Source organism: Tamandua tetradactyla, chromosome 20, assembly GCF_023851605.1.
Source record: "Tamandua tetradactyla isolate mTamTet1 chromosome 20, mTamTet1.pri, whole genome shotgun sequence".
NCBI classification, from domain to species: Eukaryota; Metazoa; Chordata; class Mammalia; order Pilosa; family Myrmecophagidae; genus Tamandua; species Tamandua tetradactyla.
Window position 1 is genome coordinate 1172948 of NC_135346.1, and position 19559 is coordinate 1192506.

General features: G+C 42.0%; 1 protein-coding gene across 3 annotated transcripts in view; it reads left to right on the forward strand.

Moving 5' to 3' along the window:
* RNF130 (ring finger protein 130) overlaps positions 1–19559 on the forward strand; it is a 111848-nt gene that overhangs the window by 47106 nt on the left and 45183 nt on the right. For all 3 annotated transcript variants that reach the window (XM_077138206.1, XM_077138203.1, XM_077138204.1), the window contains exon 4: positions 15822–15893. In XM_077138206.1, coding sequence (XP_076994321.1) covers positions 15822–15893 — 72 coding nt within the window. The remainder of the gene's footprint in view (positions 1–15821; positions 15894–19559) is intronic.

A 19559-nucleotide genomic window follows, 5' to 3' on the forward strand; every position in this document is an offset into this window, starting at 1 on the left:
TTGTCTGATGCCTAATGTTCCTTCACAATTAGATTTAGGTTATGTACTTTTTTGTCAGGAATACCAGTTCTTTTCAAACAGACCTGCAAAGCCTCATCAAAAATCAAATCAACAAGTTGAGGAAGGACAGAAAGAAAACATTGGGCAAACACAAAGAAGAACTCAGAAGTTTGGAAAAACAAATCATGGAACTTATGTGAATGAAAGGCACAGTAGAGGATATGAAAAAATAATGAAAACCTACAATAGATTTGAAGAGGCAGAAGAAAGGATTAGAGAACTGGACATTTGAAATCCAACACACAAAAGAAAACGTAGGGTAAAGAATGAAAAAATATGGGCAGGGTCTCAGATTTGAATGACATCATGAAGTGCACAAATATATGTGTTGTAGGTGTTCCAGAAGGAGAAGAAAAGGGAAAAGGAGGACAAAGACTAATGGAGGAAATAATCTCTGAAAATTTCCCATCTCTTATGAAAGACATAAAACTGCAGAACCAAGAAGTACAGCGTACCCCAAACAGAATAGACCAAAATAGACATACTGCAAGATACTTACTACTCAGAATTTCAAATGTCAAAGATGAGAGAATTTTGACAGAAGCATGAGGGAAGCAATCCATCACATACAAGGAAAGCTCGATAAGATTATGTTTGGATTTCTCAGCAGAAACCATGAGACAAGAAGAAAGCATGATATATTTAAGATTCTGAGAGAAATAAACTGCCAACCAAGAAATCTATACCCAGCAAAGCTGTCACTCAGAAATGAGGGGGAGAGTAAAACATTTTCATACGAATAGTCAGTGAGGGAATTTGTGACTAAGAGACCAGCTATACAAGAAAAACTAAAGGGAGCACTACAGGCAGATAGGAAGAGGCAGGAAAGAGATGTCTGGGAAAGAGTATAGAAATGAAGACTATCAGTAAAGGTAAAAAGAGAAAAATATATATATATGATATATGTTCTAGTTTGCTGGCTGGTGGAATGCAATATACCAAAAACAGAATGGCTTTTTAAAGGGCAAATTTATTAAGTTGCAAGTTTACAATTATAAGGCCATGAAAATGTCCCAATTAAAAGCAAGTCTATAAAAATGTCCAAATTAAGTCACCAACAGGAGGTTACTATCACTCAGGAAAGGCCGATGAAGTTCAAGGTTTCTCTCTCAATTGGAAAGGCATATGACAAACATGGCGAGGTCTGCTAGCTTTTTCTCCAGGCTTCTTGTTTCAAGAAGTCCTTCAGAGGCGTTTTCCTTCTTTCTTTCCAAAGATCTTTGGCTATGTGGATGCTCATGTTTCTTGTGGCTCTCTTGTAGCTCTAAAAGGGACTCTCTCCAAAAATGCTTCCTCTTTTAAGGATTCCAGTAAACTAATTAAGACCCACCTGGAATGGGTTGAGTCACATCTCCCTCTATTCAGAAGTTAATTCCCACAAATGAGCGAGTCATGTCTCCGTGGAGATACTCTAATCAAGTTCCCAACACACAGTACTGGATAGGGTTTAAAAGAAGCAGTCGCTCCCACAGGATTGGATTAGAATCAGCCATGGCTTCTCTGGGCTGCATAATCCTTTCAAGCCAGCACAACATATAAAACCCAAAAGACAAAATGCTAGAAGAAAGTACTGCCTTTACAATAATAACATTAAATGTTAATGGGTTAGTCAACAGATAGAGACTGGTAGAATGCTTTAAAAACAGAACTCATCTATATGCTGTCTACAAGAGACTCACTTTAGACCCAAGGACAAAAATAAGTTGAAAGTGAAAGGTTGGGAAAATGTATTTCATGCAAAAAAAAAAAAAAAAAAAGCAGAAAAGAGTCAGGGTAGCTATACTATTATCCAACAAATTAGACTTCAAATGTAAAACAATTAAAAGAAACAAGGAAGGACATCATGTATTAATAAAAGGAACAATTCAACAGGAAGACGTAACAATCATAAATATTTATGCACTGAGCCACAGTGCTCCAGAATACACGAGGCAAACACTGACAGCACTGAAGGGAGAAGTAGACACCTCTACCGTAGTAGTCAGAGACTCAAATTCCCTGCTCTCATCAATGGACAGAACATCTAGACAGAGGATCAATAAAGAAACAGATAATTTGAATAATACAATAAACGAACTAGACTTAACAGACATTTACAGAATACCCCATAACAGCAGGATGCACATTTTTCTCAAGTTCTTATAGATCATTCTCAAGGATAGATCATATTGCTGGGTCACAAAGCACATCTCAATACATTTTAAAAGATGGAAATTATACAAAACTCTTTCTCAGATCATAATGGAATGAAGTTGGAAATCAATAACAGAGGTCCAGAAAATTCACAAATATATGGAGGCTAAACAACACACTGTTAAACAGCCAGTGGGCCAAGGAAGAAATTACAAGAGAAATCAGCAAGTATCTCAAGGCAAATGAGAATGAAACACACAGCATATCAAAGTTTATGGGCTGCAACAAAGGCAGTACTTAGAGGGAAATTTATTGCCCTAAATGCCTGTGTTTAAGAAAAAGAAAGAGCAAAAATTGAGGAACTGACTTCACCTGGAAGAACTAGAGAAAGAACAGCAAACTAACCCAAAAGCAAACAAAAGAAATAATGAAGATTAGAGCAGAAATAAGTAAAATTGAGAATATGAAAACAATAGAGAAATTCAAAACCAGAAGTTGGTTTTTTAAGAAAATCAATGGACCCTTAGCTAGGCTGGCAAAAGAGAGAGAGAAGATGCTAATAAATAAAATCATATATGGAAGAGGGGATATAACCACTGACCCCACAGAAATAAGGAGATCTTGAGAGGATACTATGAGCAGCTATATACTAATAAACTAGAAAATCTAGATGAAATGGACAACCTCCTAATAGGCATGAACAACCAATATTGACATGAGAAAATAGACAATCTCAACAAACCAATTAGAAGAGATTGAATTAGTCATCAAGAAGCTCCCAAAAAGAAAAGTCCAGGACCAGATGGCTTTGCATGTGAATTCTGTTCCATTGTTCTGTTGGTCTTTATGCAGACACCACACTGCTTTGATTACTGTAGTTTGAAATGAGTTTTGAAATTGGGGAGTGTGAGTCCTCCAACTTTGTTCTTATTTTTCAAGATGATTTTGGCTATTTGGGGCCTCTTGCCATTCTATCTGAACGCAATGGTTGACTTTCCATTTCTGTAAAAAGAGTGCTGCGGTTTTCATCAGGGTTTTGTTCTATCTGTAAATCACTTTGGGTAGTACATCAGTTTCCTGTCTGCTAAAACAAATACCACACACCAGAATTGTCTGACTTGTGGTTTCAGACGCTGGAAGACTTGCTTCCTCCCAGGGTCAGTATCTTCTGGCTGATGGTAAGTCTTTGGGGTTCCTTGACTTTTCCATCACATGGCAGTGTACATGGCTGCATTTCCTCCTGGGTTATGTTGACTTCCATCTTCTTGATTCTTCTGTGGTCTCCCTCCATGTGCATTTTCCGTTGCTTACAAGGACCTCAGCCATGTTGAATCAGGGCCACCCTCATTCAGCCTGGGCATAGCTTCACTAAGAACATCTTCAGAGCTCCTGTTTACAGGACCCGGAGCCTGAGCGTGCCTTATATGGGGGACATGATTCAATCCCTAGCTGGTAGCATTGAAATCTTAACAACATCAAGTCCTCCAGTCCATGGACATGGGATGTTTTGTCTTTAATTTCTCTCTGCAAGGTCTTGTAGTTTTCAGTCTCTCACATCCTTAGTTAAATTTATTCCTAGGGCCATTGATTATACACTAAGTGTGGAATGTTCATATGTTAAGAATGTTTGTATGTTGTTCTGTCAATAAAAATTTTATTCCTAGGTAATTTAGTCTTCCAGATGTTATTGTAAATGGAATTGTTTTCTTGATTTCCTTTTCAGATTGTCCATTGCTGGTCAATAGAAACACAACTGATTTTTGTGTTGATCTTGTACACAGCAACTTTGGTGAATTCGTTTATCTCCATTTGCTTTCTTGTGGATTCTTTGGGATTTTCTGTATGTAGGATCATGTCATCTGCACGAATGATATTTTTACTTCTCCCTTTCCAATTTGAATACCTTTTATTTCTTTTTCTTGCCTAATTGCTCCGGTAAGAACTTTTAGTGTAATGTTGAAGAGCAGTAGCGACAGTGGGCATCCTTGTCTTGTTCCTGATCTTAGGGTGAAAGCATTCAGTCTTTCCCTGTTGAATGTATTAGTTGTGGGCCATGTGATTTTTTTTTTTATTTGGACATATTTGATTACAGCAATAAAAGGAGTATTCAATGAATATTTTAACTCATCTAAAATATGCCACTTTCTTTGAAGATAAGTAGATATATGTATACAAAATCAAATTATAACCTTAGCACAGAATGTACGCTTTTGTTGAGACTAGACAAAAATGAATACCCATGAAATCGAATTGTACTGAAATAGAGAAATACTGCACTATCAGAATGGCAGCATTTGTACGTTTACAATCAAAGTATATATCAGGAATTCCAGAGTTAAGTAATGTTCAAAGAAAATAGATGTCACTTGAAGTTCTTTAGCTTCTTAAAGGGACCATAGCATTTGTATGATGTTTTGTTGTTTTTTTTAACAGCCCTCTTAATTCAGTGATGCTGTCTTCACGTTTTACATTAATTTTTTTCTTTTTTGCATGAGGGGAATCAAACCTGGGTCTCGGCATGGCAGGCCAGAACTCTGCCTCCTTAGCCATTGTGGCCCGCCCTAATTTTCATTTTTAGCCAATATAATGCATGAACATGATTTGTTAAAAACTTAATCCTACTATAGGGCTTGTTTCACTTGTCTGTTGTCTTCCTATTCCTATTTCTTGTTTCCTGGAGATAAGTCACTTGTTTCAACTCTTCTGTTTCTTCTGTTACTAACTTCATGTATCTAAGTAACATGTTTATACTCTTTTTTCCTTTTTTACTAAATTAAAGATTTGTTTTTAAAATATGCTGCCACTATGATACAATGAAAAAGTAAAATCATCAGGCACTACTTTGAAATGTTGTTCTTGGTAGGCCACCCTGTAGTAGTGGGTTGAACGTAGCACATCCCAGGGACTGTGGGGGAGTCCCAAGAGACTGCCCTTTGATAGGGGCGCTTCTCATTAGCACCCATGTGGTGCCTGTGCACGTTGAAGAATTAAATGTAACCCTCTACCCACTGGTGCCACAACACAGGGAAGTAGTTTCACAGCATTTGTTTTGTGCCTGATTGCATGGGGGATAATTTCAAAGCATCCCACTTCAGAAGCTGCTTTAATGGAAAGTGATTTTCTGACCTTTTTTTTTTTCTAACCTCCTTCCGTTTTTCCTAACATTGAAAAACGCTTATGAAATTTTTATGTGTTTTAAAAAGCTTAGCTTATTAAACTTTAATAAGGAGGTGGCAGCAAGTTGAAACCTTTGGCTGTTTTAAAAGAGAAGACAGAACTATTAGCAAAGGAAAAACAGTGGGTTTGAAGTGTGACTCCCATTTTCTCCCACAAACTATTATCATGTAGAAGTTCTTTCTACAGAAAATGCTACCAAAGAGAGCCACAACGTTGTAAATAACTTCCTAAGGACCACGTAATGTTCATAATTAAGAGCATTTTAGGTGTGATATAAGAAGAATCTTTCATTTTTTGGTTTGCTGCTCAGGCTGCATGTGGTTTGCTTTCCTGAAAACTACTGGAATGCATTTCAGTACCATGTGCCAGTGCAGATAACATATGGTTTATTGCACCTTTAATCCCAGAGTAGAGAAGTTTGATTCCCAGAAGAGTTCAATAAAACTTTTACCTTACTCCTGAAGAATAGGGCAGATATGGAAAATCACATGGTCTGATGGACTCCTACATTTGAGATGTCTTCTCATGAGACTTTCCTGTCGAAATGCACATTTTCTAAGGTATTTAAAACTGTCAGCAACTCCTTGCCCCAACTTTAAATATGCACTACCCTTGGTCTTTGTAAGTGTCTCTAGGTTATTCAAGTGGATGTGTTTTATGGCCTGTCACTACTTGGGGATGTCCGTGATTGGCTAAGTTGAGAGTGCAGTTGCATGTCAAGAGTATGGGGGCCATGGACTGTCTGTGCGAGGTCAGCTAAATTTGGAATGTACACAGGCAGTCTGGGAGAAGTGGTGGGTTCAAACCTCTCTTCCTTCCAAACTTGGAAAAAAATAGAAAGGCAGAAAACTAGAGAAGTGTTGTGTATACTGTCAAGATTCCCCCCCAGGAACAGATGTTAAAATAAATTCAGTTTGAAATAGTGGTAGGTGAAGGCAAGGGGTAAGGGGTATGGTACGTATAGTTTTTTTTTTTTTCTCTCTCTATTATCGTTTTATTTCTTTTTCTGTTGTCTTTTTATTTCTTTTTCTAAATCGATGCAAATGTACTAAGAAATGATGAATATGCAACTATGTGATGATATTAAGAATTACTGATTGTATATATAGAATGGAATGATTTCTAAATGTTTTGTTAGTTAATTTTTTTTTAATTAATTAAAAAAAAAAATTTCCCCCCTAGGGAAAGGTTGTTATGGTCAAAACGGGCAGACAGACTTCTTTTGACATTGTTTAATATTGGAATGAGTTCTGTTTACCGTTTGTGAGGAATTAATTCCCAAAGAACTGGAAAAGGAGAACAGATGTGGAAGCTGAGATTTATTTTAACAATATTTGAATATACTACAGATACTCTGACATCTTTTTTTTGCCCTGCTATTGTAACCAATTCATGTAAGTGAATACCATTTTCTATACACAGAGACTGTGTGCCTTCTAGATGTTATACACCAAGAGTTTGAGACTTTGTTTTTTAGCATGGATATGCACTTGAGGCCAAAGTATTTTGAAGAAATCCATCTCTGCATCCTCTGGGATTGGCGGAGGGCCTGGCGTGCCATGCTGATGCTGCAGATGTTGAAGTGAATTAAAGAATAAGCTGTGCATCTATTTGAAAGGATCGCGCAGCTAATGAAACGCTGTGTGTGGCAGAGTCACTCCTCTAGCACAGGGTCCCAACTCCAGGTGACACTTCCAAGGCAGTCAGAGACATCTGAGCTAGGTTTTAGAGGGTGAATGGGTTTCATCGTAGGCAGGTTAGGCAGAGGAGTCATTCTCTACAGACCCACAGAGAGAACAGGAGAGAGGAAGGTTGGCTGACTGGAGCCCTAGCGACGGGAGTTGGGGACTGTGAGCTGCCATCAGAAGAGTGAAGTGGTAGTAGAGCACACAGAGCTCGAGTCACGTGCTGAGGCATCTAGACCTGAACCTCCTGGAGTAGGCTAAGGGGGAAGGAGCTGTCAAAGAGGGAAGTACTGAGGAGCAACCGAGATGATGTTAATAAGCCAAGGTGACATCAGGAGCTGAAGGGAGATGTGAGGGGCATACACAGACGGCTGTCTTTGCACAAGAGTTGGGATGCTGCTTTTGAAACAGATGGGGAAAGGTGATAGTGAAGTATGAGTGGATGGAAGAGGGCACGGACTGAATCGACACATTCAGCAGGAAAAAGTTCTATTCAAGCACCTGGATGTCACCAGCAGAAAGGGGGAAACCCTACACATGGTGACCTATGCCTACTTCTATGTTAATAGCACTACTGTCATTGTATTTCATATTTTTTAGTACCCCAGGTGAATTTAAAGTATTTGCCTCCATGGACCATACCTTCAAAAACAAAGACTTTTCTGGTATGGTGTTCAGGTGATGGTCAGAGACCTTAATAAAAAGTGATATTTGCAAAAGGAACATGGATTCATTGAAGATATTTGAGTGTCAGCAAGATACAGAATGTATTAAAACTGAGAGAGATGATTAGTAACTTCTAAGCAGATGCAAGTAAAAGACAAAAACTCTAACTGAGGTGTACCTGTCCCAGCGCGATGGCAGGTGTTGAAGGAATGACTTGAACATCAAGAGATAATCCAGAGCAAGGTAGTGACACGAGGAGTGCTTTTCAGGTTTGCCATAGGCAGTTTTTTTAAATTAATTTTTTAAATAAATAAAACAACAAACAGACACAAACATTCTTAACACATGATCATTCTATTCTATATGTATAATCAGTAATTCACAATATCATCACATAGTTGTATATTCATCATCATGATCATTTCTTAAAACACTTGCATCAATTCAGAAAAAGAAATAAAAAGACAACAGAAAAAAATTCATACATAACATACCCCCTCCCCCTTCCTTCCATTGATCACTAGCATTTCAATCTACTAAATTTATTTTAACATTTGTTTCCCCTGTTATTTATTTTTAAATCCATATGTTTTACTCGTCTGTTGATAAGGTAGATAAAAAGGAGCATCAGACACAAGGTTTTCACAATCACACAGTCACATTGCGAAAGCTGTTATCATGATACAATTACCATCAAGAAACATGGCTACTGGAACACAGCTCTGCATTTTCAGGTAGTTCCCTCCAGCCTCTCTATTATAGCTTGACTGACAAGGTGATATCTATTTACTGCATAAGGATAACCTCTCAACTCTGCTTGGGATCTCTCAGCCATTGACACTTTATTTTGTCTCATTTTGCTCTTTCCCCTTTTGAGAAGGTTTTCTCAATCCCTTGATGCTGAGTCCCAGCTCATTCTAGGATTTCTGTCCCACGTTGCCAGGAAGGTCCACACTCCTGGGAGTCATGTCCCACGTAGACAGGGGGAGGGTGGTGAGTTTGCTTATTGTGTTGGCTGGAGAGAGAGGCCACATCTGAGCAACAAAAGAGGTGCTCTTGGGGGTGACTCTTAGGCCTAATTTTAAGTAGGCCTGACCTATCCTTTGTGGGGTGAAGTTTCATATGAACAAACCCCAAGACTGGGGGTTCAGCCTGTCGCTTTGATTGTGCCCACTTCAATTTTGCCATAGGAGGTTTTGAAAATTCAAAAGTGAAAGGGGATACAGCCAGTATTCGTGGGAGATCTCTAACTTGGTACCCTCTGTGGATTCCTGTTGGCTTGCTGGCTCCCTCATGGAAGGGGGGCAGCTGGCCTGGCCTCCCTGCCCTCATCCCCCATGTCAGCCCGTCACTGGGTTGTGTGAGCTCTAGCTCCTCCGTCTCAACCTAGGCCCCCTCTCTTCCCTGCCACTGCTGGCCTGGTCCAGGCCCTCTGGCCTGTCCAGGGTGCTGGACCTTACCGGGTCTCACTGCATCCTGTCGTTCCTGTGCTACTGTTTAGTTTCCTGGGCTGCGGAAAGCTAATACCATAAAATGAATTGACTTTTAACACTGGAAATTTATTCGCTCAGAGTCCTGAGGCCAGGAAAGTCCAAATCAAGGTATCATCACAACGACATGTCTTCCCAAAGACCGGCTGCCGATGACCCTGGACTCCTGCCACTCGGCGAGGCACGTGACGGCATCTGCTGGCCTCTCCCTTCTCTTCCGGGGTCGTTGCTTCCAGCTTCTCACCTCCATGGCTTTTCTCTCTCTGTCTGAATTTCATTCTCTTCTAAAGGACTCAAAGAAGAGGGTTTTTGAGACCCACCCTCGGCCACACCTTAACTGAAGTAACCTCATGAAAACCTGCTCATAGAGGGCTCACACCCACAGGAGCAGGTCCATCCTAAGAACACTATTTTCTGGGATACATACGATTTGAAACCAGCACACTCACCTTATCAGGAAGCCCGACTCCAGGCTGATCATAGAACTATTTACAGCTTTTCAGTGAAATTCTGCTCTGAACAAAATGCAATCAGTAGGATATATGCTCTCCCCAAATCCCATTAAAAAACATACAGACTCAGGTATTTATATGATACCTGAGACTCAGAGCACTGAAGCTATGAAAGTCAGCAGTACCCCATACAGGAACTGTTTACAAGATTGAAAAAGAAATCAGACATCGAGTAGAGGTATGAAGGAAGCTGATCTGTTCAGGACTAAGATAAATCAGAATACAGGGTAAAGGAGGATGTCGTCCCTATTTTAAAACTTCAACTTCTGTGTGAGACTAAAGGGAGAGATGTTTATTTGGTGTAAAATTTATATTTTGGGTAGTGTATTTCCTTATTTAACTTATAGGTCAGTTTAGTTGAACACCGTAAGTGTATGGAATCTTGAACAGGGAGTGAGACTTTGTTGGTTTGTCCAGGTCAGTGTGATGCCACAGTAAATCCCAGAGTGATGTGGGCAGAGAATAAAAAAGGATTTGCAGAGTCCCCTTGGGGGACTGGGGAGAGAGAAAAGGGAATATTTAACTTCCCCATTTGGAGAGTTTCTGATACTCTCACAAGCAGTGGGACAACCAATTCAATAGGCTGAGCCCTCAATCTTAGGGTTTACCCCCATGAAACTTATTCCTGCAAAGGATAGTCTAAGCTACTTATAATTATGCCTAAGAGCCATGCCCAGAGAGCCTCTTTTGTTGCTCAAATGTGGCCTCTCTAAGCTAGCTCGGCAGGTGAACTCACTGCCCTTCTGCCTATGTGGGACTTGACTCCCAGGGGTATAAATCTGCCTGGCAACGTGGGACAGAAATCCTGGGATGGGATGGGACCCGGCATCAAGGCATGGAGAAAGTCCTCTCGACCAAAACGAGGAAGAGAGAAATGAGACAAAATTAAGTGTCAGTGGCTGAGAGATTCCATATAGAGTCGAGAGGTTATCCTAGAGGTTATTCTTATGCATTATATAGAAATCCCTTTTTAGTTTATGGTGTATTGAGTGGCTAGAGGGAAGTACCTGAAACTGTAGAGCTGTATTCCAGTAGCCATGTTTCCTGAAGATAATTGTATAATGATACAGCTTTCGCAATGTGATTGTGTGATTGTGAAAACCTTGTGTCTGATGCTTTTATCTACGGTATGGACAGATGAGTAAAAGATATGGATAATAAATAAATAAATAAATAGGGGGAACAGAGGTTAAAATAAATTGAGTAGAGGGTGGGCCACAGCAGGCAGAATTCTCACCTGCCATGCTGGAGACCTGGGTTTAATTCCCGGTGCCTGCCCATGCAAAAATAAATAAATAAATACATACATACATACAGTAGATTGAAATACTAGTAGTCAGTGTATTACTATTACTGCTAATAGTAATATTGGTTGCTGTTTTTTAAGTGTGTTCATATCATAGGGTGCAGCAAATCAGTAATTATGTAACTGATATGAGGAACCAAGATTTTCATAGTAAAAGGGAAAGATCAAAATCAAAAAACTTTATTAATAACCCCATAATTTTATTTCTTAATTTGGAAACATCATATAAACTCACGGTTTATTTTTCCTTTTCTAGAAATACAGGGCTCCTCTGCCCGTGGTAATGGCAAGTCGATAGCAATGAACACTCCTTTATGGAAGAATTCCTGTTAATAAATGCAGAAGAAATGACAGAATTAGAAAATACACCCTTAATAAAATTGCAAGTCTCTAATCCATCCTTTCCCACATCCAGGCTGTGGTAATACTGCCTTTAAATGCCTTCCTTCTGAAAGAAACTGGGGCTATTTGGAGAAAAGCTTTATTCCAGGTCTAAAGCAGGAAATATGTAAAACAAGTGCCATGCTGGGAAGCAGGGAAACTGTTGACAGCTGCCAGACTCAGTGCCCTCAAAGAGGCAGGTCTTCACATCCAGCAAGCAGACTGAGTACCCAAGGGAGAAATGCTATAACTGGTCAAGACCCAAAGTAAGAACGCTAACTTGTTACTCTGAAAATTGGTAAAAGAAAAGAATTGATCATCCCATTTTTTCACTGTGAATTGTGTTTCAGAGCAACCAAATTATTGATGAGGGAAAGCTCTTATGGAAGAGTTCCAGCTAATAAATTAATTACTGCATTAGAAAACCACCATTTCATAACTCTTAGTGAAAAGATATAACAGTGTATTTCTTTCTTCTTGGAGCTCTGTAGTTTTTAGTTACACCTTTAATGCATTTTGAGAGAATTTTGTATATGGTGTGAGGTAGGGGTCCCCCTGCATTCTTTTGCATGTGGATATCCAGTTTTCCCAGCTTCATTGGTTGAAGAGACTGTTGTTTCCCCACCGAGTGGACTTGGCATCCTTTGAAAAATCAGTTGGCTGTAGTTGTGAGGGTTTATTTCTGACCTCTTAATTTGATTGTGCTGGTCTGTCTGTCCTTGTCCTAGTGCCACACTGTTTTGATTACTGTAGTTTTGCAGTAAGTTTTAAAATTGGTAAGTGTCTTCCAAAATTTCTTCATCATTTTGAACATGGTTTTGACTATTCAGAGCTACTTACCTTCCATATACATTTGATGATTGGCTTTTCCGTTTCTGCAGAGACAGCAGTTGGAATTTTGATTGGGTTTGTGCTGAATCCATAAATCGCTTTGGATAGAATTGACTTCTTCATGGTATTTAGTCTTCTGATCCATGACACTGAATGTCCTTTCATTTACTTAAGTCCTTTGGTTTCTTTTAGCAATGATTTGTAGTTTTTTCTATATGAATCTTTTACATCCTTGGTTGAATTTTTTCCTTAGATACAGGATTCTTTTAGTTGCTTTCGTAAATGGAATATTTTCATGATTTCCTCTTCAGATTGTTCACTGCTAGTAATAGAAACACTATTGATTTTTGCATGCTGCTCTTGTACCCTGCCACTTTGTTGAATTTGTTTATCTGTAGTAGCTTTGTTGTGGATTTTTTGGGATTTTCTATCTATAGGCTCATGTCATCTTCATATAGGAAAAGTTTTATTTCTTCCTTTCCAATTAGGATGCCTTTTATTTCTTTTTTCTTGCCTGGTTGCTCTGGCTGGGACTGCCAGCACAGTGGTGAAAGTTCACACAGCTGTGGGGCTGTGGCCTCCTTGTGTTGGTCCTGACCATAGTGGGGGGCTTCCAGTCACTCCCCATGAGGGTGACAGTAGCTGTGGGTTTTTCATGTATGCCCTTATCATGCTGAGGAGGTTTCTTCTACTCCTATTTCCTCCTTTTTTATCAAGGAGGTGTGCTGGGTTTTTTCAGATGTTTTTTCTGTATCCAGAAGTTAACCCCCGTCCTCCTGGGTGACTGGGAGTGTTCGGGACTTGAGAGGATGAAGTCACTGCAGACGTCACTGCAGACGTGGCGGGAATAGCCGAGACCTGGAGTTAGGAGTGGGCCTTGAAGGTGTGACTGAACTGCTACAATCTCATGATAAAATTTGAACAGTGAAGAGTCTCTTCTAATAGATGAGCAGAGAAAGTGGTTTCTTGAGATGGAATCTACTCCCAGGGAAGATGCTGCGAGCGCTGTGGAAACGACACAGAGAATTTCGAACACTCCATCAGCACAGCCGATAAAGCAGTGGCAGGGTTGAGAGGATCGACTCCAGTTTTAAAGAAGTTCCACTGTGGGTAAAAAACAGCATCACACGCTACAGAGAAATCTTTCGTGAAGGAAGGAGTCATCCGAGGCGGCCACCTTCGTCACTGTTTTATTTTAAGGCAGTGCCCTTCAGCCCCGGACCCGGCCAGTGCAGGAGCCAGGCCCTCCACTGCAGTGGCGACTCGCCGAGGCTCAGGTGGCCGTTCGCAGTGTTATAGCAGTAAAGTGTTTCTAAATAACACTACGTCTAAAATTTTTTCAGACATAGTGTTATTGCACATTTAATAGACTACAGTATAGTGTAAATGTAACTTTTCTATGTGCCAGGAAACCAAAAAATTTGTGACTCATTTTATGGTAGTGGTCTGGAGCCAAGCCCGCGTTTTCTCCGAGGTGTGCCTGTCTTCACACATCATTTCACACCAGGACCAGAGTTTGGGACCTGAACTTCCTTTTGGGAGGATTTGGTTCAGTCTCCAGTGATGCTGAAGGCAGGTGAGAGCTGATGGGGAGCTTTGTAATGGACGGATGAAGCGAAGCAAGCCTCAGCACACCCATCTGCCCGGTGTCGTTAACGTTTGGACAGCCCACCATCGCGTCCCCACGATGCAGTGCATTAGGAAGTTCACAGCAGTGCATAGAAGGCATCTTGCTAAAACAATTGAACCTTAATCCAACAACCCTTCTACAAGAAACAGAACAAGTAAGATGACACCAGGAGAAAACAACCAGCCAAATTTAGAATGTGGGGCATTTTATAGGACAAATAACCCCGTTTTAACTTTTAAAGATGGCATTAAAAAAAGAAAAGTATGGTAGAGAGTTCTGCTTTTGATCTAAATGGAATAAAGGACTAAATTTACTCTCCTGCCCGAAAAAAATGGAAAAATTGTATGAAACCATGTTTTCAAGACTCCAACCTCAGCCAATGAAAGCCATTGATCCCTGAGAAGAGGGAGCAAGCAAGGACGCCACAGCACTGTCCAGCCTAGCATCTGGGGAATGTCCCAGGCTCGGCAGAGCCACAGACCACCTGAACAGGGAGCACGAGCCGGTCAGGAGGGAGACGGGGCGGGGGCTGGCGTCAGCACGGCACAGCTCCGGGGCAGGAGGTGGGGACTGCACAGAGAAGGCAGCCCCAGGGTTGCAGAGCGTCCACCTACCCCGAGGACGCCCAGAATTCCTGGTCAGCCTTGCACGTGGCACCTCCCTAAGGCCACAGAAAACCTTCCATGGGTCTCAAGCAGAGAATTGCCATGTGGCTTGCCAGTCCCACCTCACAGGCCAGCAAAATATGATCAAATGTAGGTCTTCTATGTACGATGGGTTGTCTGTAGATGTCAAAACATCAGATTCTGTACTTCAGATATGTGCACTTGATTTCAACCAAGTAAGTCGCCATATGGCTCTTCATTGAAAGATAAAACTCTTGCAGGTTGGAGGCGACTTGAGAGGCAGAGCGCCCAGACACTGTCCACAGCTCATCTCCCGATTCAGACAAGCAGCTACTAAAGATGTGCTTGAGATAACTGGGAACACTGCAGTGTAACCCAAATATTAGGCAATGTTGATCAATCACTGTTAATTTTATTAGGTAAGATAATGGCATCACAAATGTTCCAAGAAATGATCATGATGATGAATATGCAACTATGTGATGATATTGTGAATTACTGATTATTTATGTAGAACAGAATAATCAAAATAGGAATGTTTGCGTTTGGTGTTTTTTTGGTATTTAAAAAAATAAAATTAAAAAATTTTAAAAAAGAGAGAGAATGGCGTCAAATTTCTGGTATAGGCCCGTATGTGTCAGAGATGTGTAATGAAGAACTTCCTGGCTGAAGTTAAATGAAGCTTGTGACTTGCTGTGACATTGTCTGGCACAATAAACAGAACGGAGGTGGGGAATACGTGAAAATGTAGCCAGCACATTGTTCACTGAAGCTGGGTGATGGGTACACACCCTTGGCTCCGTCCTCAGACAGGACAGTGATGGCATGCCGGAAAGGCGAACACACTTTCCTCATCACAGAGCGCAGGAGTGGCTGAGACAGGAGGACAGCTCATGGCGGGGCTTCCCTTCTCCCTCACCCAGCGGGGGATGGAGGGCATGTCAGGTGTCCTTGGCCTGAATCAGAGTTGAAGTGTCTGACAGTGACCATCCTTGTACAGGAAAGGAAAGTTTCTGTAAGAGTGTACAGGAAGTCGATTCTGATGATGTTTCCGATGATTATAAAATGCATATTGCACTAGCAACTATGACACCTGCTCTTTTCATTATACACACTTTGCATTGGTCAGCCAGAAAGCTGAATCCAAGGGACAGCTGCCAGTTTCTCTAATTTTTTACACTGCTTTTTTAGAATCTTCTTATGCTGTGGACATGGAAAGCAATTTAGGATAATGGAGACTTTGTACATTTAACTATTTAAGAAAAAGAGAGCATCATTCAGAGATCTTGTATTTAATACCTGTTTTTCTTTGCAAATTTCACAGCGTCGTCTTGGAGATGCAGCCAAGAAAGCCATCAGCAAACTGACAACCAGAACCGTAAAAAAGGGTGACAAGGTACAGTAATGACATGACTTTAATGTTGTAGAACTAATAAAGAGTCTTCTTCTCCAAGCGTATTACAGAATACTTTATTTTAAACGAGCTTCTCTTTGAGGTCTTATCCTTGGCATGCCTGTCATTTGGAAGCCCTCCACACAGTTGTACCTGCTGGACTTCACATACTCTTGCCGCTGGCGTCACCAGTCGCCTGCAGTTAGCCAAGCTGTCTCTTAGTAGCATTCTCCTCTGCTGCAGCCTGCACTGTGTCTCCAGTGGCTTTGCTAATCCCCTCTGTTTTGTTCACCGGATAGGTGCAAGCTGGAAGGCCTGGTTGAGGGGGTTTGATTAACGAGGTGCTCTCTGCACAGTGGTCGGCAGCTTGGAAGAACATGGCACAGCTGGTCAGGGTTGGGGCACAGCTTCGAGGGCCTGCACCAGGACAGCGCTGTGCTGGGGCCTCAAACCAAGGCACCCCGGTCAGACCTCACACGAGGGTGGAGCCTCACTTCTGCTCTAGAGTTAAAGCACAGCAGCTTCGTTTTAAACCCCATAGCAGACATGCTCACAGATCTCTCAAATAAAAGAATGGCATCTATAAAAGTGTAGATCCAAAATTGCCTCCTGCTCTACCCCCCACTCTGAAATGTTAACGATGCATCCAGAAGAATCATTTCAGAGGCTTCTCCATCCCTCTATGTTCTACCACTTTCTTGACTCACCATGTCTGGTTTCCCTAGACACGGCTCCAGAAGGTAGAGACATGTTCAGTAATTTTCTTGTACACTAAGGAAAGAAGCAAAGGTAAAAAAGCACTTGCAGGAAGTACAAGGTGCATCAACACTGCTGCGCTTTGGCCCCATCGAGTTCTTCTCCACCTGGCCTTACAGCTTCAGCAGGCCCTGGGGTTCCTGGCTCCCATGCAACCTGCCATGTACTCCCCAGGCGGGCACAACAGGCTCTCCCAATAGGGCCAGCATGTCTTCCCAGTGTGTCCCTCCTAGACCTCCAAGGCGGCGTCCTGCTGGGTTTCTGTCCAAGGGGCAGTGACACAGCAAGCAGGCCCCCTGCCTGAGGAGGGGGGAATTGCTGACCAGGTGACCGACACCTGGCGGGCTCTTGTGGACTCTTGATGAAGGCCCAGGGTGCGGCTGGGCCCCAAACCAGTGAGCAGTGTGGGTCTCCAAGTGCCAATTTTGGGGACGCCCCACCTCTCCACCTGCACACAGGTGCATGAGAATGTGGGTCCCCTGCCGAGGACCGGACTGTGGGGTATGCAGCAGAGTGAGAGAGGCCGAGCAGGCATGGCAGTGGCTTCCCAGGAGCGGGCCAGGTGGTGCCCTTGCTGGTGGGTAGCAGGCCTCGTAACTGCACCAGAATCACACCCCAGCATAGCCTCCCTCCAGCCCAGGTACCCTGACTTTTTCTCAAAACCAACTTCACTTCCCCTTTGAAGCAGAAACTTGGCGGGAGGAGGGCTCCTTTCCCTGCTGCCATTGCTTCTGACCTGCCTGCTGGCCCTCATGCCCAGGGTCCCTGGCCACCCCGACCAGCTGTCTCCTGGCTTAGTGGGAGCACCTCCTGCGCTCCCCGTTTTGGCCGAGTGCCCCTTGCACGGAAGGACGGTGTCTGTGCTGCCGTGATATCTTACGCGTCACGCCTTTAGTACTCCCGGTAACCTGTGAAACACTTAGGGCCCAGAGAAGTTGTTCCCTTGAGCGGGGGTGGGGGTGGGGGTGGGGTCTGGGTGGGATGGGTCCTGTTCTTGTTGCTGGGCAGTGGCGCTCGTCAGTCACCGGGACCCGGGGCCCACCCGTGAGCCAGGGCTGTGGCCGGGGGAGGAGGGTGTTCTCGTCCGAGGTCCCTGTCCTTACTGCCAGGTGCTTCTTGCTACCTGCTTGACATATAGAAAGAACAGATGAGGCCCCAGTGTGCAGGAGGCCAGGGGAGTCAGCAGGTTAGTGGGACCTTAGCGAATGGGTGAGGTGTGTGCTTATTTAGAGATTCAGACATGAGACAGAGGACTCTAAATGGAGGAGGCAGTGTGAACAAAGAACAGTCCCTTCAGGGGCCCGGGGGCTCCCGAATAAGTTGAAGTTGGTAGTCGGCGCCGGGTTTCGGGTGACAGCAGTAGATTCGCCTGGCCCTGTCCTCTGGCGCTGATGTGTCTTCAGTACTGTGTTTGCAGTCGCTCTCTGTCCTCGTCGGGTTCTAGGTCCTTGTGCTCTATTCCCTGAACCTGTCCCTGGAAAACCCCCGTTTGTTGTGATCACAGTCACCGTACATCTGCGCATCTCACATCAGACTTCCTTCTGTTTCCATGCTTCACTGTAAACTGCTTCTCCCTTAAGTACAGGTTTGCACATTTTTCTGCAAAGGCCCAAATGCTAAATGTTTTCAGCTCCACAAGCCATGTAGACCCTCACAGTTACTCAGCTCCGCCGTTGCAGCCCAAGAAAGCAGCCATTGGCGGAACATAAATGAAAGAGTGGTTGTATTCCTGTCTGACTTTACTCACAAAAACAGGCAGGTTTGGCCCACAAGCTGTGGTCTGCCAACCCTCCACATGTTCGGTGCCACTCTCCCTGATTCCCACGCACTTTCCAGAGCCACCCCAGAGCACCCTGACACTCTCTTCCAGCTGTTATAAATGGATTTCTATTCCAGACAGTCAGTCCTTGGCATTTATAGTGCTCTTATACTAAACAAGTTTTGAGTGATTTTGTGGAACAAAAATAGAAATCAATAAAAAAGAAAAACTTTGTTTCAAAAATCTGATTTCATAAAACTGTTACATTCACATATCCTTACAAATGCAAGCAATGCAAAAATTAAAAATAAATTGAAAGTCTATTGATTCGTAATAAGTCCTGGAAATGTTGTTATTTTCTTGGAAATAGGTTCTATGAACTTTAGAACCTAGAAGTTTAAGCAATTGTTTTGTAAATGACAGGTAATTTAATTAATGTGTTTCATATTTGTAGAATCAGCAGAACTGTACACGGTGTTGTTTTTTCTCTTCTGCCATTTGACGACACTATTTTTTGCAGAAGTGGATATAAATGCAGATGTCTTATGTTAAGAGGAAATATACTGCTTTCGTGGCTGTAAAGGCTATAATGGGATTTTATACTCCTAAATTTAAATCCTGCCCAGCTTCCTTTTCTCAGTTCCTAACCAATATCTCCAATTACTTATTAGATACTTCTTTTTATTTCAAAATGTTTTAACAGAAAATTAAGGCAGATTGAATACAGTAATTAAAAATATAATAGCTAGTACTTATTGATCATTTAATGGGTATTGGGCACTCTGAAGTGCTTTATCTGCATCATCTTTTTTAATCTTCCCAATGAGGTAGACTGTTTTATATCAAATTTAGGGATGGATTAAAGTTGAACAAGAGAAGTTAAGTAAATTGCTCAAGGATAAACAGCCAAGAATCGACAGACTTGAAATTTGAACCCAATCAGTTTGAGTACCTAACAGCTATATTCTGCTTCTCAGAATAACTCAAAAGAGCTGTAGAAGACATTAACTGGAATAAGTTAGAAATGCAGGGAAAAGAAATTTGATATTTGAGCACATTATAGGCCTCTTCAGTTGTGAAGATCCAGACTTCCATCTGGTATTACTTTCCTTTCTACAAAACCTTTCATTTCTTCTTCACACATTTAGAAGATG